Source organism: Periplaneta americana, chromosome 11, assembly GCF_040183065.1.
Source record: "Periplaneta americana isolate PAMFEO1 chromosome 11, P.americana_PAMFEO1_priV1, whole genome shotgun sequence".
NCBI classification, from domain to species: Eukaryota; Metazoa; Arthropoda; class Insecta; order Blattodea; family Blattidae; genus Periplaneta; species Periplaneta americana.
In genome coordinates, this window is record NC_091127.1 from 65,962,152 (window position 1) to 65,985,492 (window position 23,341).

General features: G+C 35.5%; 1 protein-coding gene across 2 annotated transcripts; it reads left to right on the plus strand.

Annotated features, from left to right (window-relative positions):
* Window positions 1–4,264: 4,264 nt before the first annotated feature.
* LOC138709067 (hemolymph lipopolysaccharide-binding protein-like) lies at window positions 4,265–23,295 on the plus strand. 2 transcript variants are annotated; one of them, XM_069839570.1, is made up of 5 exons: window positions 4,265–4,452; window positions 8,692–8,865; window positions 13,605–13,722; window positions 17,039–17,308; window positions 21,527–23,295. In XM_069839570.1, exons 2-5 carry the CDS (start codon window positions 8,701–8,703, stop codon window positions 21,682–21,684), a joined length of 711 nt encoding a protein of 236 aa, XP_069695671.1. In that variant the 5' UTR covers window positions 4,265–4,452; window positions 8,692–8,700; the 3' UTR covers window positions 21,685–23,295. The 2 variants fall into 2 exon arrangements, with proteins under 2 accessions (XP_069695671.1, XP_069695670.1); XM_069839569.1 differs by lacking the exon at window positions 4,265–4,452 and adding an exon at window positions 5,671–5,740.
* The last annotated feature ends 46 nt before the right edge of the window (window positions 23,296–23,341 follow it).

The window sequence follows — 23,341 nt, forward strand, 5'->3', positions numbered from 1 at the left end:
GTCTGGGTCAAGCGAGTCCATTAAGTTACGCCAAGGGGTGTTCGGGTTTCTCAGTCGCTTGCATTCAGAGCGATCGGATGTCACACGTGCTGTAGAGCGGTATGTTTCAAATACAGTTAAGCTTTACCGCATTTCCTTACTGATCGCTCACCCTTATCTCTACTCCGAAGCTCTCTCCACTACTCCTATTACTTCCCCACTTTCGCGTCGGTGAGCTGTCAGGACTAAATAATTCGTCTGTACAGAGGTGATATAAGCCTAGTTGATGCGAAGTGGTGGGTAGTGCGTTTCGACAGTGACGAAAATGACGGTCTTCTAGGATAGGTGTAGACTAATGTGATTCTTTAGGATAACCTAGATCCTGGAAAAACTATCAATTCTGAACGCTACAAGGAGACTGTGGCTAAGCTCAAAGCCTGAATTTCCAGAGTTAGGCTAGAGAAGAAAATCTTTAGCTTGTAACATGACAACACCACAGTCTAGTATATACAGTCACGAAGCTTGAGTTGTGAGGTAGCTAGGAACAATAGACTGTGCAGGTATTATTTCGCATTGTTTTAATGAGACGATAGTAGCGATCCTAGTGGTTAGGAACTATCTACGGATGCATAATTATTACATATTGAGCTTCGTGACTGTATATACTAGACTGTGATAACACCAGGCCCCATACCGCTTTCGCGACCTCAGAGCACGATGCAAAATTTGGCTGGACTGTTCTACCACATCCACAGTATAGTCCGTATTTAGCGTCTTCAGACTTCCATCTCTTTGGGCCTATGAAAAATGGACTACGTGGACAACATTTTTCAGACAAGGGTGCTGTAATCACAACTGTAACAAAGTGGTTTTCTTCTGCATGTTCACATTTTTACGAGCTGACCATACAGGACAAAAGTGTACAACGAATGGTGGTGGCTATGAGGAAAAATAATTGTATGCAGCTGAAATCTTGCTCCATTTAACTGTGTTACTAAACTCTCTGCATCTGTTGTAGTCCTGCGAAAATAAATACGAAGTATTGCTTTCGGAACGATCCTCATACATCTAGAAGAAAATTTACTATAAATGTTGATCATAGATAATTTATTGTGAATTGTAAACACAGAGTGATTTTTATCTTATATTCTGTCGCTGCCAGTGATTGCTTGGTGAACAACGATGCATTTATGCTGGGCACTAGGTTCAATGTTCTAACGGTAAATTTAGTCATTCCTTCAATACGATTTGAGTGTAATAGGCCCTAATAAACTGTTCACTTTTTATGGCATGTAACGAATCACTTTGTCATTAATGAATAAGTATGCCCCATTTTAGTGTGATGACGTTTTTAACTCGTGTTCGTATTTAGTTATGCTATTGTTTTAAAGAACTTTAGATAATGGATGGAATAGTCACAGATACTGACGAGCTCTATTTAACATCACTATTATAAACATAATCATAATCATCATCATCCTTTAGTACGATCTCATATTCTGGGATTTTAATTCTTCATTCCATGTACAGATTTGAATGTAAACTTAAGACGCACTGAAAAACAACCTTTTTTTTTTTCAAATCACGTTGTTGACAACAGGAAGTTGATGACAGTACTGAAAATCTCAACTCAAAATATCAAATGGTTCTCAATATACGAGCAGAGGAATTTTGTCCACCATTGCTGCTGACGTAACACTGCCGCACGCGTGGCTTGCGTTGTGTAAGATTACACGTTTTTAACACTTTGTTATGAAAATAAGAACGGTATTTTTTTCGCGATTTGGATATGAATTGCAATGAGTGTAACATGATTAACTAAAGAAAGAATGGACTCACTGAGGTGCCGCGTGGCAGTGTGACGTCACATTCATCGCCAGTATCCACGTTTATGAGGTATTTTAGTTGGAAACCATTACTCATGGGGGAGATCTAGTTTGCTCCATTGTGCATTTAATGAAATGCATGTTATTTAGAATATATCATCCCAGAATGTGATTATTAGTTCAGTATCCCTTTAAGGTTAGAATGAAAGCAAGGAAACTCTGTAATAAATGCGACTATTAACAATTCATACACAGATTCAAAAATAACTACATGAAATCAGGTCAGTAACTATAGTTTCTAAAGCTTGCATTTGTTGTGTGGTAGTAAATACTTCAGCCATTCAAAAGACAAAAGTGATGTGATAACAGAGTTGAATCGAATTGTAAAATAAACCCACCATTGCATTTTCTGGCTGTACTCTGAACTTGCGAGTACCCACGAAAATCTAGTGGGAGTCACTCATACAATCCACTTTCAATATCACAAATAACGCCCTAACAACATTACAAGGAATGTAAAAGGAAAATCAGTGCATCTACAGCATAGGTAATTAACATAATCGAGTACTTCTCATACTAAACGATTGTGCCCTTCGTAAATACCACTGTCAACTAATTGAATTTCCTATTCCTCATGTATCCGTTTCTATATGTGAGAGCTAAAAATGTAATTCTCATTTGTTCGCTTAAATTCAAATACGTTTTTAAGTTCTGTCTAAATTTTTATTGAGGATAAAACTTATATGTAAACAATAGCTACCGTAATTTGATGTTTTAATTTTCTCCAGGCACCTTTCGCAGTTTAAAACAATTTGTACAACAAAAAAATATGCATAAACACTGTATAACAAGTTTAATTCCGTGTCACAGTTTTATGTACAACGTTGTTAATAATAATAATAATAATAATAATAATAATAATAATAATAATAATAATAAATAATAATGTTAGTAATTATATTATTATTATTATTATTATTATTATTATTATTATTATTATTATTGAATTGCGAACACCTTAGCATATGATTTTCGGAAAATAAGTAAAGCTGAAATGCTCGTCCTTTTTTTTTGTTCTTCTTCTTTTTCTTCTCCATCATCATCATCATCAGCTGCATCATCATCATTATCATCATCCAAACAGGTAAAAGGCCTATAACCCGTACGGTTTCAGTGAGTAATTCTGGAAAAAAATCCACTTTTTTTTTTTTTTTTTGAACGGTCCAAAGATCTCTTCTCTTGGGATCGATATTGAGGCATGGCTTTTGCAAGTCTATTACGATTTATTCGTTGTACATGATTTTCTCACTGCAGCTGGTACTTGTTTATAAACTGCGAAACTGGTTGTGCGAGTAATTGGAGTTCTATTCTGCTGATATCAGTATTTCTCATTGCCCATGCTTCACTTTCGTAAAAAGAAGTACCGATCTAGATAAGGTCCTTTACAAACGTATTCTTATGTCACTGTACTAGGGAAGGAGGATTAAATGTAACATCTGATGTGGAGGAAATGCTACATAGGTGGGAACCCCATCAATTAATGTCTCATAACTCATTAGCCGTTCATTTTATATTGCTTTAGAGTCTCATATGAAGCCACGGATGAATAGCTTTACGTATTTAGATGAATTTTGTCACTGAAAAATGACTATTTGTTTCTTACTTCCTATGTTGAAATTCAATTTGGAGGTAAATCATTGCACCAGAACGGGTCGACAAAGTACCCCAATATTTGAATCATTCTCCACTAGTAACACATTCTATACACACGAACATTTGAGGTATTCAAGGTGTTCACGCCATTAGATATTTTTGTGTTTTTGTATTATGCCACATTTGTAGGCTGCAACAGCCAAAGTTTCTGAGTTATGTATCGGTTCCACATCATTGGCAAGGAAGACAGGATTTTTGTGTCCTGCATTCCGTGAAAATATATCGGATTACCCAGTTCAGAAATGTATTTTTGAAGAACTATGGAAGACACAAAAAGGCAAGAAAAAGCATATTATGTTCTTCTCTTTGTTATGATAATTGCCAGCATCACTGCAAGATGCAATACCTCTTGCACGGACACAAGCATAGTATCTCCCTATAAGTACCATTTCCAGTTGTTAAGAATAGCACACGAACGCACTTTTTTGACATAAAACCTCCTGTATCAGTTCTCTGGAAGTTGTATTAATCATCCTCCATTGTATTAAAAACATTATTGCTTTAGTTTATGTAAAATGAAAGCTGACTTCATCAACGAATCCTTTTAGCGAGGAAAAGTGTTAAAGAGACATGTATTATGACATCACGATGCAGCTGTACAAGGTGGGATGGAATAACAAGGGCTTACGTACAGGTAATCTGTTCTCATTTTAATAATCGCATTACCTAAGATAATCTTTTAATGAGGTTCTCAAGAAGGTATAAAAGTACGGCGCCATATTTCTAGCATCCAGAAGAAATATACACGTGGTACTGAAGACGCAAGAACGGATTCTTCAATGTCGATAAGTTAAATGTCATTGTGGTACCGTTACATATAGGCATTACAAATTTAGTAAAATTTGTGGATTAAACAAAGGCCCGCATTGTTTGAGAATTCTGAATCGTGATTGGAAATTCACAAGTGACAGGACTCAATTATAAGCAGTTTTCGGTAAGTAAGTCAAAAAGTGAGGTCATTGAACTCATTCCTACACTTCCTCCGTGACGTCTTGTCGCTGTGTAGAGAGAAGTGAGCTCTATACTAAACTGGAGGCAAAACTCAATGCGACGCGAATGCTCAGCGCCTGGCTATCTCTTTCTAACATAGTGTCGTCCTTGTCTCTCTTGCAGTGAATGCTATCATACACTAACGGTTTTTATTGCTTACTGCGCATGTGCAACATTAACCTCACGAAAGACTCATTCAAACACATTAGTTAGAAAGAGAGGGCAATACCCCACGAAAAGTCACGCTTTCAGACAGGAATGAGCATTGCGGTGGTGCCTCCAGTCTAGTATAGAGCTCAATGGTAGAGAGCCAAAATCCGCTGTGTGGTTACTTATAACTATGGTCACTGCTAATGGCTATGGTCACACTGCGTCCGTATTTGGTAGGGATGGGATAAAATAACTTGTTATAATGATAATTTGTTCTTTTGCTTGCTGGTTTAACTGACAACCCATTACTTAAACAACGAGATTACCGGTTATTCATTAAATCAAATAAATTGTAAGATAGGCAGATTGTTTATCATAAATTTCCATAATAAAAATCATTACTACTATTGTAAAATTATGAAATTTCCATTTATCATACGCATAACACTAGTGTGTAAATAATTCTATATACCGCAATTTTATTACTACTTATTATTTGTTGTATGTCGTTGCGTTTTGATGATCTTGAGCATCTTAATGACGGTCTTTTAAAATCCTTTGGTGCCTGAATTTAAAAACAACTGGATAATAAGCTGCCCGACTTGTAAATACCATAATAAAATATTTTAATATATTTGTGAGACTACTGAACTCGACTATCCATTTTTTTCAATGATAAAATTACTGTTGACTACAGTCAATGTTGATATTAAGATTATTTTATTAATAGCAGTAATAGCATAAATAATCCTTTGTAATAGCTGTAATAGTAGTAGTGTCCACCGCTGTGGTCTTGTGGTAGCGTCTTCTCTCCCGAACCCATCGGGCCGATGTTCGATTTCCCTCTTGGAAAGAGTAGCCTGGATGAGATTTTTTAGGGGTTTTTCCCTCGCTGGTATGGATGAATATCAGGTAACTTTATCAGCCACATAGAACCCCACTCATTCTCGCGACTTCCTTTCCTGCCTCATCGTCATTTCCTCATCATTCCGATTGCCTTCCTTGGTTTTCAGATCGCGCCTGCGGCGGCCCTCCGGAGCTGCTGACACTCTCGGCCGGCCTCCATGGATATGTCAAGCATGGTAGCTGATGACCCAGCAGCGGAACCCCCTTCCCTCCCGACGGGAGAGGGGGTCTACACCTCAGACCGTTGAGGAGACGAGAAGGGTGGTTTAAACCTCAGACCGTTTGAGGGGGGACTGTGGGGAGGCTGTTGGTGTGAAATGGTATACGGACTTAGAGGGATGGTGGGACTGGTCGCTGGGCGTTAGCGATTAAGTCGCTTCTGCATATGTGCTGTCGATGGGCTACAACTCATCCCATGGGCACACATTAGACCTCAGGTCGTGGGGCACAGGGATGTTCCTCTCTCGGCCTCAAGGAGAGAGAGAGAGAGAGAGAGAGAGAGAACAGTCATATTGATAGTGATAATGGTAGTAGCAGCAGTAGTAACTGTAGTAAGAATAGGAATATAACCTGTAGCAGTAGGCTAATATTAGTGGTATAATGTAGTCAGGCAACATTCAAAGCAAAGCGCTTCAGTTCTTGATAACGTATGACATTGTTCTCCACGCACTAACTGATAAATAGAGGCGTGACAAAAAGGTAGGGGATTTTAAATTTTAAGGTTGATCTGAAAAGTGCTAGGGTAGTAGAAACAGAACAATGCCATATTACACGATCTAGAACAAGACTCTCGTGCACACGCGCGACCTTGCGAAGCGTGTTGCCCTTAAGGACTGTTTACATATCTCGTACCGTGAACGATGGAGGGATGAGTGTACTGAGCAAGGATTGAAAAATTGTGGCGGTGCGCCATGTGTCAGGGTTAAGAATAATTTTATTGTTGAACGAATCTCAATAAATAAACAAATTGTGTCCCATCAGATTTATTTGCAGTATCGTAGTAGTTGAAATAAATCTGTCTGTACGTGTACAAAGAATTTATTCTTAGAAACATATATTTTATTTCGAAAAATAAATACGACCTAAACATGTTACTTAAGAAATATTAATTGAATATTTCTGAAAAACGAAATTTAAATAAAAAAATTACAAGAACTTGTATTTTTGTTACCAACAGAATACAACAAGATCAATAATTCTAATTTTGATCACAGTAAGTACGGTCGACCTGATTAGCGAGTTGTTATAGCGCTGGTCTTCTATGCCCAAAGTTGTGTGTTTGATCCCTGGCCAGGTCAATGGCATTTAAGTGTACTTAAATACGACAGGCTCGTGTCAGTAGATTTAGACACTAGACTATGGTTTGCACGCTGTTCAAGTCGATATGCACTAATACAGTAAGATTAAAAATTATACATTTCTTTTAATTAAAACAAACTTTGAAGACTTCAAACGATTAAAAAATGGCATATTTTGGAATGATATATTGGAAAGGAAATGTTTGTGGCTTTCTTTCAAATCTTTTTTATCCCATGGCTCAAATTATTTCGGAGCATTAACCCTTATTGGCAAAACTTCATTTCTCACACCAGTTTAGTAAACCGTGTCGGACTGTGAAGAAAATAAACTATCGCATTGTCCATATTAATTTATGTGTTGTACAATAATATAGTATTGTGAAATTTTGGTTAAATTTAATTTTCCTAACAATTGTTTTCTATTGTTCTATTAAAATTATAGGATACTAGTGGCCTGTGCAGCAAATGCTGCAAACTAAGTTCATTAGACGTTCAAATGAAATTTTTTTAGACTTATTTTCAATGCAGAATACCAGACACTTTGAAAGTTATTTGCTTCCATAATAATGAAAGATACTCTTTCTCTCGAGCCATACTGAAGTGAACCACGCATACAAATATGTATACCACACCGCCATTAAATATATGAAAAAGACCCAACCCCACTTGATTAATAACTACAAAAATATTTTATTTTTAATAATATTATTATCTTACGTAAGTTTTATGGCTTTCAGTAACATATAGGCCTACTATATATACTATATAGCCGCCACTCAGTAAAATATAGAAATCAAAATGTAATTTAAGTTATTCTCTACATCTACTTATATAGGCCTAACCCCAAACCGTTTCACTTTCAAATCATCAATATAGCATTAATATATATAATTAATGAAAAATAGTCACATCATGGCATTAACTACAATAATATTCCATTTCTAATGGTAATAATGTCATCAAACCACCTCAAGTTTTGTAGTTTTTAATATCCAATACACAGCTGTACCCAGAAAATTACACACCACAGAATCGAACCTGTAAATTATTTTTAGTAAGTTAAGTTTTCAATAACCAATTTAATTTGAGCTTTAAATATGTCAGCATTCTTGCAGATCATGGCCTTCGTGTAATATTGTTTACTGTAGTGTGTGTTTTGTTTTATTCTGAAATGCAACACGGCCGACTTGATCTTACCTTCGCTTTTAGCGAAGCGAGCATCAAGTAGGCCGTGAATGCAATTAGCAAGTTCTCAAAATTGACGACAGATGGATTTTGGAAAATAGGAAAATTATGTTGAAAAATTGACATTTCTCTGAAAACTACTATTTTTCTGAAAAACTTTGAATTCCAAGCTTCAAAATGATGGGTCGTTTATTAAAATCCGTTCAGCCGTTTTCCCGTAATTTCCATTACCAGTTCAAATTATATATATAGATAACCTATTAAGCTGTTGTATCCTATAGAATACTTTGTGAATTTAAGGGTTAACTTTTCATTGGCAATTTAGTCGTTATCATCCCACACAATATATCCGAAGTTCACTAGTGGGTCGTGAAAATCCTTTGAAATGTACCGAATGAATGACATACTACAAATGCGAGTAAGTGTTACTTTCCAGCTATTAACTACCAATCCAACTGTGAGTTTGGAGTGTCTTTCGACGTTTCGAAACTACATTATGAGAGCAATGTTGTCCACACCTTCAAATCCATCTACTCCTTTAAATGCTTCATGTTCGGCAATGCAAAAGCAGACGGTTTTACTTCCATTATGTTAGGTTAACCCAAGCCTCATATGTCTTTAATCTTATGTATTTATTATTGTAGGACTACAGAATGTGTTCCTGTAGACCCAAGATTGTACAGATCATGTTGCTGGGTTTCCTGGTAGTTTGGTGTGCTGGGATTTCCAATGGATTACGGTGCATTTCCCCTCAATCCTCCGCCTTCAAGTTCTCTGTCAACAGCCGTCGTAACTCTTCAGGTCACTGGATCGCTGAAGTTAGTAAACCTGGCAAACTCCTACACAGCACTCAAATATCATGTTTGTGCTTGCAAGAGAGAGAGAGAGAGAGAGAGAGTGAGTGAGAATGATTAGCTAACGTTTTCTAATCCTCTGTAATCTCATAACAAGGTGTTTAAGAATAGAAAACTGCCAAAATATTAAGAAATCTATTTCAGTACACTTCCTATTATTTGTCCGCTTGTTATTGTTACATTTTTCTTTTGTAAAATTGCGCAATGTGATATAAAGGGCTCTTGTGGCTTGATGAAATACCGTTTGCTTTCAATTCGTAATATATTCCATTTACGATTTGTTTGGAAATTGAATCAAACAGCATAGGCCTATTCGTTACTATTTGTACGAAGGGAAGTTAAATAATTTAGTCTACTCGCATGTTTGGAAAAAAATTATATATTTTTTCATAGTTCGGTTTCTTAAACTATTTATTACACCTCCATCCGATTTTATGTATCACATTATGACTCGAAAACGGGGTAAACAGTTCTACATATAAAAAATAAAAAATCATAATTGGCTACTAAAATGGTGGAAGAGCATAGAATAAGGGTACATACTGTCCGCGATGTAGAAAACCAGTCTTAAAGAATTTTCACAGAAATGTGGCTCTTCAAATCGTGAACATACTAAAAGATTTCTGTGCTCTTGATTTCAAAGAAAGACTTAGCATTCTTTTTCCGCAAAGTTATTGTACTTCATGTGCATTATTCGACAGTATATTGTTTTGTAACTCGAAGGTTCAGAATTTGAACAAAATTCATCCAGAAGTTGGGAAGAAATTGCTGTTTAGTGGTAAACGGACAGATAGAATGTTCAAAAACCAAGTGCTGAATATGAGTATTTCTAAGAATCTCGCAGTAAATATCTTACTCCAACAAAGCAATTTCTCTTTATACTTCATATAATATTAAAATAAAATAAATTATTATTAGAATTTTTTTTTCCTTTCAGTACACTCTGCTAAAGCACCTGTGTCAGTTTTGAATCTTTCATCTTTCAAATTCTACCGAAAGGATAATTCGGCTTCTTAATTTGATGAAAAGAAAAAATAAAATATTTAATAGTAGTTCACAGAAAATTATTTATTTTAATGTTGCATACACAATTATAAATATTCCACTGCACATTGCCTACAGGTTTAAAATATGTTTCTCCAGACATGAATACTAAATATGGTATTACAACAGGCCTACATTTAGTTTTGAAGAATAAACACTAAACATATTAAATACACAGATTTTAAGGATTAAAAAATAATTTTGCAAATATTCTAATGAAGTTTTGAATAAAATGACTAAGAAAAGAGAGATCTCAATAGCGTACTTCATACTTCTATTATTTATTACTGCATTGTATTCACAATCTCTTGAGTTTTACTCCCCTCACGATTATAAGTATGAGAATTACAGCATTTAAACTAATTACTGGCAAAGGAAAACGTGAAATTCGGACCTAAAACCAGGATTCCCGATCATGGCACATTTGTGAAATTATATTAGCATTTTGGGAGAGATACTTAATCTGCAACAGAATCCTGTTCCGTACGGTTTCATCTTCGGAATTTTTATTATGGTTGCATCATTAAAGCTACTATGTGACCGACATTCTTCAAAAACATCTTATCCAAAATAAATATAATACAGAGTTAAAAATAGGTTTTTTAAGCAATTGTTAAAAAGAAGATATGAGATTTGGATATCTTTATTTATGATTGTGAATGCAAAAATTCATACCGTTTCGAAGGTTAGTTCTACTGTCTTCTGCAGGTGAAAGCAGTAGAACAAAAAAACTTATAGATAGCGTACTCATTGGAGTTGTTACACTTAGGTAAATCCGTTTAACAGACTCTTCTAAGTCTTGACATAGATCCGTTTGAAAAAAAAATAATAATGCAGGCACTACGAGCCTAAAATTTGTTTTATCAATTTTTGTCGTTTTTCTCATAATTTATCACTGTGACATAGGAGAGTTTCGAAGCCACCTCTTCAATTATAAAACTTAGGAAAACCAAATACACAGAAAAATGTTGTTTAAACAGTGGTTCTAAGTCCGAAGTTATTTGGTAGCTCCATAACTTAAGGATTTATAAAACCGGAAAATGTGACACCCTACTCACAATGCAGTTTTAATAAATTGAACAAAATCAGTAAACTATAAAATGGTTAATAAAGAGAACATTTTCAGAAAATTTTGTAATTTTATATACAGTAATCTCACTTGGAGTTTTTCATTTATTTAGAGAAATCAAATCTCGAGTTGGGTTTAATTGACTATTACGCGATTAGAAGAAAATATATAAAGATAAGAAGAAATAAAATACTCTAATACAATAAAATAATAATCGACTTACTATAATATTAAATTGTCTTGCAAATGTATTATTTGACCATCTCATCATTACAAATATTCCGCTAGATGGCAGTAATGTGTTATGATCAGCTGTTCTCTTGTTAGCAGTTGTATCAAATATAACTCTATGGACGAACTAGCCAAGAAGGCTTTGTTGATTCAGTTTCATTTTTATTAAAACAGTTGCATTCCACTTCGGTTATCAATATATATTAGGCCTAAACAATTTCTGATACGTGACTATCCATAATCTCATACAGCAGAAGTCGTAAAATAACATAAATAATATAAACAAGATAAATGACAGAAACGTTTTCATTAAGGATGATGAAATGAACGTGAATCATTTTAAAAGGTACAATTATTCAAAGTACAATGTCGGAAAACAAATGAACAAATGCTAGGGATGTGATAAAAACAAACAAATGCTAGGGAGGTGATAAAAATTGTAGAATAAGTGGCCATGATTGGTTGAAACACGTCGTCCCTTACTGTTTTATTGGTCAAATCAGTATTACGTAGTAAAAATGTAACAGTCAGAACAATTAGTTATAATTAGAGGGCGGATCTATGTGCATTGTCCCTGAAGTTGAGTGTGCATTGACTGTGTTGCTACTGCTCGCGTCCTATGCAATGCATGGACTGTGTTTCTACTGCTATCGTCGCGTGTAACTTGTTTCGTTTTCTAACCGCACACAGATCCGCCTCTAATTATATAATAACTAGTGGCTTGTGCAGCAAATTCTGCGAACTTAGTTCATTAGACGTTCAAATAAAATTTTTTCAGATTTATTTTCAATGAAGAATACCAGACATTTTGAAATTTATTTGCTTCCATAATAATGAAATATACGCCCTCTGAATGTTGTTTATTGCCAAATACTTTTTCTTGAACTTATTCACCTTCAGTTTTTGAGTTTAAACGCAAAAACGCAAGTAACAATGTCAGGACGATCAGTGGGTTTTTCATGTGTGAGTAAAGAATAGCTATTTCAAGTCATTGTGGATTGTAGGTGAAAGTTAAAAAAGTCAGGTTTGCTGTGTTTTCGAACAATAGACATAGCATCTTAGTATAGATACTGCATGTAGAGCTTGAAATGAAATGCAGAGGGTAAAATTATTTTATCCTGTTAAGAGATCTTGCTGAAATGATCGGGAGACTACAAAATTTTGTAGGCCTCAATTTTAAATGTAAGTAATACCTTTGGTCTTTCCTTAGGAACTGTAATTTTTGCGCTCTCTCGAGCCAATACTGAAGAGAATGACGCATATAAATATATCTACACCACACCGCCAATAAGTTTATGAAAAAGACCCAACTCCACTTGATTAATGAGTATGAAAATATTTGATTGTTAATAACATTTCTCTCTTATGTAAGTTTTGTAAGTTCATTTGCAAAATAGCCGCCACTCTGTAAATTATAGAAATGAAGATCTAATTTAAGATATTCTCTACATCTACTTATATAACCCAAAAATGTTTCACTTTCATGTCATCAATATAGCATTAATATGTATAATTAATGAAAAATTGTCACATAATGGCATTAACTGTATAATAATATTTCATTTCTAATAGTAATAATTTTATCAAACCACCTCAAGTTTTGTAGATTTTAATATCCAATACATAGCTGTAATCAGAAAATTACACACCCCAAAATGAGACCTGTTAATTATTTTAGCAAGTCTTGAAGTTTTTAATAACCAATTGAATTTGAACTCTAAATACGTCAGCAATCTTGCAGGTCATGGCCTTCGTGTAATAACCTATTGTTTATTGTAGTGTGCGTTTTGTTTTATTCTGAAATCACGGCCTTGCTGAAATGCAATTAGTTCTCAAAACTGAAAGAAAGATGGATTTTGGAAAATAGGAAAATTATGTAGGAAAACTAACGATTCACTGGAAGTTACTATATTTCTGAAAATCCTTGGATGCCAAGCTTCAAAATGACAGTTCATTTATTAAAATCCGTTCAGCCGTTTTCCTGTAATTTCCATTACCAGTTCAAATTATATATATATATATATATATATATATATATATACATATATATATATATATATATACATATACATATATATACATACATACATACATACATACATACATACATATAGATTAGGATATCAATATGTATATATCTTGCTTAATAAGAGAAATTTCAATAAAATTTATAATTATATCAGTAGAATTAAAAAGCTTAGCATAATCAATAATTTATGAAAATGTTTAATAAAAGGAGCATTTCTTCACTAGCTGACATTTTTCTTCCTCATCCACAATGAAAGTATTAATAAGTAAATTTTCAGTTTGCCGAAAAGGTTTACGCTCTTTACACAGACTCATGATTAATTGAAAACAGGTGAAGTTAGGACACGACGCTGAGCAGAGTGTTCTGGGCCCTTTGGAAGTGGACGTTGATCACACCATAGAGAAGTGCACCGACAGCGAATCAGTCCAGATAGTAGCCAGAGTCACAGGTGAGGATTTTTTCTTTCAATATATATTGTAATATAGGTAAATGGATCTATAGTTACCCTTGACAGTAATCATCAGAGCTGCGATTCATTTAACCAAAACAATGAAAATAGGTTAGTGGTGTCTAGACTATAGCTGTAGTCTGACGTGTAGAATTACGAACGTACACTCGCAACGAGAATACGATATCAAAGTGAGTTATACCGTGAAGGTTTGTTTTCCTTACTCAGGTGCATGAACATTTAATTTGTTACGAGCACAAGCGGTAGTCACAACGTAGTCTTACGTTGTTCAGAAATATACCGAAAATAAGAAAACACAACATGCGATAAATATTGGTAAATGAATTTGGCCAGGAATACTTTTGTGTCATAGGTTGTAATATATTTTGTAAAGTATGTAATGTGGAAATAAGAGCGGAATAAAAATACATTTCGTTCAATCACATTGTAATTCAAGAAGACATAGTCAACTTATGAAAATTAATGTTAAAACACAACAGGAATAACTCCCGTCCACGTCACGGAGTACAAGTACCCAACAAGATTTTTCACCCAACTGCACCTCTTTTTCTTTTGATACAATCAGAATGTATATTGTAATTTATTGTCATAAAGATCAGTGAACCATATACTGGTATTTGTTATGCATAGAAGTACAATTTATTTATATATGTCGAACTGTAGTTATTAGTATTCGATATTCATAGAAGTTTATTGTATGTATTTTAATTAATTACTTTTCAAAATTTTATGAAGTTTACTGTGTTAAATTGCAGTGCAAATGTTGCTCAATAATGAAAAATTAAGTACATATGGAATATTTGTTCACTGACTTGCTAGAATATTTTTCATCCGATTGTACCTGTAAACACGCGAGCAATGCTTCCGAATGGGATCTTAAAGGTATTCTCTGTCCCTTTCTTACCTCTAGAAACATAGTCGCTCCATAGTTTACAGCACAGCGCAAGTTAAAGGAATCTCAGCTCTGGTAATCATATTGCAAAGAAATGCAAAGGAAGTGAGTCAATCCTAGATGTACCCTAGATTACAGGTGAGCTTGTGTAAAGCTTCAATCTCAATACCACTGATATGTAGATGGACAATGAACGCAATGCAGAGACGTATGACAGTAATTTCGTATTGGAAGTGGCTTAGGCTACTGTCCGATTTCACACGGTATATGCTAGCCGTGGCGAAAATGTAATCGTGCGACGAGCCACTGTGTAACCTGCAACGTGTATAGCACCTATGGAGGGAGGCGGACACCCGAAGGGGAAGTGAAGCAACTGTCTGACTTATTAACGGATTTTCATTTTCCTTACGTCAAGCACTTCAATATAATTTTATACAGTAGAAGGTTACAAACTAATGTTTAGTACGTGTAACAAAGAAAGAAATGAACAAAAAAACATAGGACACATTATCACAACCTAAAATTAACTTTCTTCACAATGTCTCTGCGACAGAGTTTCAGAATCAGGAATTATGTCACTTACTGCCAGTCGTAGTTGATCACGAAGGTATTTGTTTGTCAGTCATGACCTAAATTTGTTTTTTTACTATTTTCATTGTTGAAAATATTTTGTCACAAGCGTAAGTTGTAGCGAACATGGCTTCAACGACCAAGCGAAAGAACGAAGCTTCGGATATTTATTTTTTGGCAAAGGCTTGAAAAGTTCAACATTTGTCAAGCCCTTACATCTAGCTTTCATTTAACATCACACTGTAAATCTGTGAGTTTAAATTGATGATCTAATCGCGTTATTCGTACATCTACTGAAAAAGGATCGACGTACAGAGATGATGATGATGATGATAATAATAACAACACTTAACCTTTTAATGTTTCATCAGTAACATGTAGTAACTTATATTTCCGTTTTATATTATACAACCGTTTTCCTCGTAATACTTGTCAACAAATCATATATTTAATATTCTCATCATATTGACAGCAAAAAATGCGTTCTCCCATCCTACTTGAAACTTTCGTTTTTGTAGAGGTACATGGCTTCGAGAGAGACATTGCGACGATACGCCATTCGCATGTAAAACACAAATACAAATGGAACGGAGTTTGACTCCAGTGAGTGAGAGGGTGGGGGTTGGAGAAGATAGGAAGCAAGAGAAATGTACAGGTACCATTGCGGGCCTCAATGTGCTCGTGAGTCACATTTTCGCCGCGGCTGGAATATGCCATAGTTGTTAAACACTAATACACGGTGATTCCAAAAGGACTATACAACTCTGTAAGTTTATATAAATTTATTTAGAAAACATACGAAGCTGGTTGCAATGCCATTTGATAGCAAAACTCATCAAGTTTTCACTGACATATTTTTGTAGTACCTATTTCTGTCACCGCGTGTGCTAACGTAGTTTATTTCAAAATGGCTGCTTTCACAGGTGCAGAGCGAGCTCGCTGTGCGTTTTTGTTTGAAGAAACTAAATCTGCGAAAATGGTTCAGTGTAGATTTCGTACCCAGTATGGCAAGGATCCTCCTACCAGGGCAACAATTTATTCTTGGCACCGTACTTTTGTTGAGACTGGCTGTTCTATTACCCATGGCAAATCTCCCGGACGTCCACGTGTCGATGATGCTGTGGTCGAACAAGAGAAGTGCCTTAAGTGAAACTAAAGAGTACGACCCCTTCTTCTTCTAGGAAAAAAAATTATCGTGGTTTTGTCTATCTAGATATTCTACAAAATTTTCTCATCCCGCATATAGATGAAGATGGTCAAGAAGGGGAAATCCATTTCAGCAGGATGGTGCACCTCCACACTACCTCCAAAACGTCCGTGATTTTCTCGACTTCAGGTTTCCTGTTCGGTGGATCGGTCGTGGAGGACCGACATGATGGACACATCGGTCCCCCGACTTGACACCGCTTGATTTCTTCTCATGAGGGTTCTTTAAAGAACAAGTGTACGTTCCATCCTTACCTGCCAATCTCGCTGAGCTGAGAAATCGAATCACCGTCGCAGTTGAGGTAGTAACGCCGGATATGCTGCAGCGAGTTTGGCAAGAAATTGAGTTGAGGTTGGATGTCTCCCACATTACCAAAGGAAGTCACATTGAACCACATTGAGTGAAAACTTGGCGAGTTTTATTATTACAGGGCATTAAACTCAAATCTCTATGTTTTCTAAATAAATTTCTAGAAGCTTACAAAGTTGTATAATCCTTTTGGAACAATGCAATATCGACGAAAGAATGTGGATCGTAACGGACACTGAAGAGCATGTCAGCATATCAGCAGCTTATTCAGGCGCTTCGTGAATCTTATCAGATGCTTCTTGATGGTCTTGTTGTAGCTCCTCCACAGAGACCAGGTCCAGGCTACGAGCTCGTGCCCGGCTTGGGATTCTACAAATTCCACACGGATTTCAAAGACTTCAACGACGCAGTCAAGGCGTGTGCCGAGGAAGGAACTCATCTGGCAATAATAAATTCTGACGAAGAGTCCGACGCTTTGAAGCCATTTTGGGATCCCCATCCACAATTATATACCGACTGGAAAAACAATTGTGCATACGTTGGATTTCACGACAAAGATATTGAAGGGCAGTACGTCACTATTTTCAGTAAGTCAAATTGTATTACATTATGCTTATATTAGCATATCAAGCTATTAGATTATCATTATAGATAAAGAGTGAAATGAGTATAACTGCATTAATTTTAAGAACACAATCTTTAGGGTGTAAGTAACCAAAAAGTCAAATGTCATTTTGGTATTTGAATAACGGTTTAGACCAGGCTTGCACAAGTTTTCCGCTCTCCGAGCCGGCTCACAGCTCATAAGCGGAATGCAGATATTAGCTTCGCTCAATATAGGGTGGACTGGAAGAAGGGGTGATATCGTACAAAATATACAAAAATGGAAGTACTAGTACGAGTGTTTATGAAATGAATTCCCGTTCAGTGTTTGCAAAACTATCTTGGACTTATTAATTAATATAGAAATATTTATTTTACAGAAATAATAGAAATTTTATACCTACTTAAATATACAATATCATTTTGTTATATTTTTATTTATCAGTACATCAAAACGAGGTTTTATGCTGTTGCAGGTGAAAGGAACAGAGCCTACTGATCGTAATGAAACATCAGTGACAGATGTTCGATGTCTGCCTTTATTAAAGTTGATTATAGAAAACAGTTTCTCACAAATATAAATGTTGAACCAAACATAGCAATCATTTTCACAGCCAGCCTGTGCAGTCGTGGATATTATTGCTAATGTTTAGTCTTGTAAAACTCAACCAGGATAGTAGTATTATTCAAACGATCTTTACCCCTTAGGCCACATTGAAGATCAATAAGTCCGAGCTGTAAATCGTTAAATGTTATGTTTTATTTAACGACGCTCGCAACTGTCGAGGTTATATGAGCCCACTTAAATGCAATCGACCTGGCTCGGAATCGAACCCGCAACCTCGGGCATAGAAGGCCAGCGCTATACCAACTGCGCCAACCAAGGCCACCTGTAACTTATATGGCATTGTTTCAACTGATGTTGAAGAATTTATTATGATAACTTTAATCTTCTTTCCAATTCAGACAAGATTTTTAGTAGGTTATTTTACGACGCTTTATCAATAGCTTATGTCATTTAGCGTCTGAATGAGAAGGTGATAATGCCGGTGAAATGAGTCCGGGGTCCAACATCGAAAGTAACTCAGCGTTTGCTCATACTGAGATGAGGGAAAACCCCGGAAAAGCCTCAACCAGGTAACTTGACCCGGGAATCGAACCCGGGCCACCTGGTTTCGCGGCTAGACGCGCTAACCGTTCCTCCACAGGTGTGGACTTTAAGACAAGATCTTGGAACCTAGAATTAAATTCATTTTGAATTTCAATTAATATTTGCACATAATCGTTTAACGTGGCTTCATCACGAGCAGTTTCTATCGTTCGAAAGTAAGCCACATTACCTTCCCGAAACTGACTTACGAAAAGTGTAAGTTTACGACTGAAATCCCGTAATTTATTCAACATAGCAACACTGAGCTGGCCTTTTCCCTGAAGAGAGATATTTAAATTGTTGAAGATCAATATCTTTAGTATCTTTATGTCTGGACTCGTAATGACGCATTATGTTACGTTTCTTTCTACCTTTCAAAATGTTGTGGCAGATAAAGCACTGAGTATTTACTCCAGCAGCTATGAAAAAATAAGTATTTTCCCATGCAACATTGAAAGAATTTGCCTGATCACCACTTTTCCGTCTTTAGATTCCTTCATACTGTTCTGTAGCATTAGGTAAGTAACGTGAAACAGTTACTGAGAATACACACTGCACTCCACTAGATAGCTGAGTATTTGTGTGCACTCATAGTTGAGTTCTGGCGTCTTGTCAGCTCATGTGAGTTGTGTGGATACAAAGGAAAAATTATGACGGTGTCGTGTATAGTTCCTGGGGTAGCTCAGTCGGAAGAGCGTTCGCTCGCTAAGTGAAGGTTCCCGGGATCGATACCCGGCGCCGGAACAATTTTTCCTTGAACTACCTTTATGTGTTACAAAGTTTATTTTATTTTCTTATTTTTTTTTTCACAGAATTGATTATTGCCCAAGTTCAAGTTCAATTTATTTTTATTTTTTGCAGTGTGATTCAGCTGAAAGTATGGATATGTTAGTAAGTTCCTACTGTTTTTTGTTATTCAGAAAATCTTATTAAAATAGACCTACTGATGTTCAGAATTAGCTTACTAATGTTTCCCATTATTGCGAGGTTATCTTAAAGTATTCCGGTCTGTTTACTTTATTCGTAAAAATAACTGCGCATGTATGAATTTTCGTCTTTTGAAAGCAGATTTGACTAAAAATTAGCTATTATCGATCCCCTCCTCACTGAAAGGCCTCGATTTAATTAGAAGCAAATCCTTTGCTTATTACTACTGCATTAGGCTTCGTACCTTTTCAGCTGCTGCATCGTATTCGACGTTATCTACTAGAAATTATTGGGTTATTAGTGGGTGCTAGAGGCACGATTACAAAAACAAAAATTTATTAATTTTTGTAAAGAATTCAATCTTGAATCTTCTTTGGCCAAGACTGTTTATTTGATAGCTCTAAAATTTTCAATCTATCTTCTGAGAAATCACATATATACAGTAAATTTATAATATAATTATATTATTAGTATTATTATTATTATTATTATTATTATTATTATTATTATTATTGGAGATTTATCCTTAGAAGAGGTGGAAAAACTCAAATATCTTGGAGCAACAGTAACAAATATAAATGACACTCGGGAGGAATTTAAACGCAGAATAAATATGGGAAACATCTGTTATTATTCGGTTGAGAAGTTTTTGTCATCTATTCTGCTGTCAAAAAATCTGAAAGTTAGAATTTATAAAACAGTATGTTATATTACCGGTTGTTCTGTATGGCTGTGAAACTTGGACTCTCACTTTGAGAGAGGAAGAGAGATTAAGGATGTTTGAGAATAAGGTTCTTAGGAAAATATTTGGGGCTAAGAGGGATGAAGTTACAGGAGGATGGAGAAAGTTACACAACGCAGAGCTGCACGCATTGTATTCTTCGCCTGACATAATTAGGAACATTAAATCCAGACTTTGAGATGGGCAGGGCATGTAGCACGTATGGGCGAATCCAGAAATGCATATAGAGTGTTAGTTGGGAGGCCGGAGGGTATAAGATCTTTGGGGAGGCCGAGACGTAGATGGGAGGATAATATTAAAATTCAGTTGAGGGAGGTGGGACATGATGGTAGAGACTGGATTAATATTGCTCAGGATAGGGACCAATGGCGGGCTTATGTGAGGGCGTCAATGAACCTCTGGATTCCTTAAAAGCCAATAAGTAAGTAAGTAAGTAAATATGTAAGTAATAATAATATATCTCACGAAAACATTTTCATACAATTGTACGGATTCACTAATACTTGTAATTATATTTGGTATACATAGTCCTTCAGGGCACCCACTATATTAGGGCAAGTTTGTTTACTACTATGATATCTATTACTAAGTCAAATGAATTCAGTTATATCCCTTTTAACATTGATTTTGGATATTTTTATGTTAGTGTCTTTATAAATCGCTATGCAACACCACTACTAGCACTGATACTTTCAATGTTTGTTTTCTTCTGTTAATTTTTGGAAGATATAGAAGAAAGAATTGGTATAGAATAGAACAAAACTGACCGCAACATACAGTGCTTCCAATCAAACATGAAAGTCCTAATTACGTTGGATTAGGGTTACTCTATACAAGGATTATGGTTGCAATTGATTACAATAATTGAGGGGTTGGGTGCAAGAAATGCAAGTTTCGAGAATATTGATGTTGAAAATTCAAACCGTAATAATGTGATCTATGGATTCCTTTACATTTTGGGTACTCCTGACCCCTATGATCACAATATTGAACTACAAGTTGGTTCTCATATGCATAACAGATCAGAGAATGCAATAAAACGTTTTACTCAAAAAGGGCACATTCCTCTAAAATGCCCTTCTACTCACAAGCCACACATCCGGCCACTGGGATTTTGAATTCATATATTGACTCAAGAGTATCTCAGTTTGTCAAAGTTATCATACCTTCATAAACCAATAAAACATCTATTGCGAATAGCTGACTTTTAAACACAAGATTTTTTCTACTGTCAGATATCATATCAATATCATTTCGCCAATATAGGTTACTGAAATACAGCGAATAAAAAGAATATATGTTGTGTTGAACTATATAAATAGAGTATCTTGTAAGAAACTAATAAGTGCCATAAAATATTTGATATATTATTTAATTTAACAGATAATAGTCTGAATTCTACTGGATTCGTAAAGTGGCATCCTGGTGAACCATCCCTCGGAGCACCAGAAGATTGTGGAATAGTCTTCCGTGGAAGTGGACTTCTGGGTGACGTCACATGTACATATAAGTTGGCTTTCTTCTGCGAGAAAGAATTATAAAGGACGTCTCAAATGATATTTAAAGATATTAGTATCACAAAGAAGACATCGGGCTGCAAATCTTAAGAGACTCCTTAGTTAGAGCAGGCTACATAAACATTTATATTCTTAAAAATTAAAATGGAATAATTTTTTAAAGCGATAGCTGCACACTCAAAGTTACATAAACAAAACAAAAACAGTTATTGTACTATTGCATTACAAATTACTAGCATACATAAATTAAAATATTATCTTATTTTGATTGATCAGTAGGCTGTATCTTCATGGTAACACTTAGAAAGGGCAGCTATAACAATTTTTATGTCTCTCTCTCTCTTGTACGTTTTACGTGTTTCGAGACAATTCTGTTCTTGTGTTATCTCGCGAGTGACATTCCGTCTTTTGTTTAATTTTCTGACTATATAGACACACACTTCTCTGACAGAGACTCTGGCTCATACCTTACATTTATTATCAGGCAGTAGTGTAAATCTCAATTGACGATATGTATCAGAGGAAGAAAAATGTATTTGTATATATCTGAAGTCTGATTAGTATAATATGTAACTAGAGAGCGATGTATGCAATGGAGAGGGAAAGGAACTAGCCACCCTACCTCATTATATCCTGGCCTAGTTGCCTAATGAGTAATGCTTTGTTGAATGTCACTTTTGGGATCTAGACATGTCTTCGGACAGTTGACTAAATAACAGTAACATAATATGTATAATATATAATATTAATTTATTATTATAAAGCTATTATGACAGTAGGAAAAATTTCTTACTGGTTATATTATGATTAAAAGATGGGAGTTTCCATATGAAGAGTCCACTGCAAGAATGATGGATGTCATTTGGAATACATGTTGCAGGAGAAGCTACTGAAAGTTTGAAATGCTTAGCGCTCGAAGCTTAACTGTGATTTTCCGATTATTACTAGACAATTAGTATCAGTGTTAATGCCATATAACTCTGTATGTACATTCTATATGTCTTAAGCTATGCATTGACAGTCTTGGTTCATTTTCGACAAGAAAGTGACATCCATCATTCTTGCAGTCGACTCTTCATATATGAGAACAATGCATGTTCTGAAAGGACAAATGAAAATCGTAGATGATTAAAATGGCTACTACAAATCAACAGCGAGCACAATGTGTTCTTTGTTATGCTAAATTTGAGAGTGTTAAAAGAGTTCAAAGAGAATTTCGACGTGAATACGTTGTGCGTAATGTACCTAAATAGGATTCCATCATGTTGTAGTATCGAACATTTGTAGAAACAGGTTCTGTGTTAAAAAAAATGAAACTTGCAGGAGGCCGCAGGCGGAACCCAGTACGAGAACCAGCTATCTCTTGGCTTGGTCCCCATACTCCCCAGATTTAACCCATCCTGACTTCTTCGTGTAGGGTTTTGTTAAATACATTGTCTATTCACATAAACTCAGGAACATTGATGTTTTTCAATAAATCACTCCTCTTATGTTTCAACGGACATTGGCTGAATTTCATCACCGTTATGAGTTGTGAGGGTGCGCAATGGGGGTCATGTTGAGCTCTGAGGAATCTCCAGTCTTTCAGTGTTGTTTCCACAATGTATTAACAAATAAAGTTCATTACTAAATGTTTTACGGTATTTTTATTTTATCCATAACCAAACGGATCACTGTGTAT

Bases quoted from the DNA above. Each gene is read 5' to 3' on its own strand.
- LOC138709067 (XM_069839569.1), top strand. The intron at 8,866-13,604 runs GTTAGTAAACCT...AATTGAAAACAG, and splicing joins CAGGTCACTGGATCGCTGAA to GTGAAGTTAGGACACGACGC. The intron at 13,723-17,038 runs GTGAGGATTTTT...GTCTTGTTGTAG, and splicing joins GATAGTAGCCAGAGTCACAG to CTCCTCCACAGAGACCAGGT.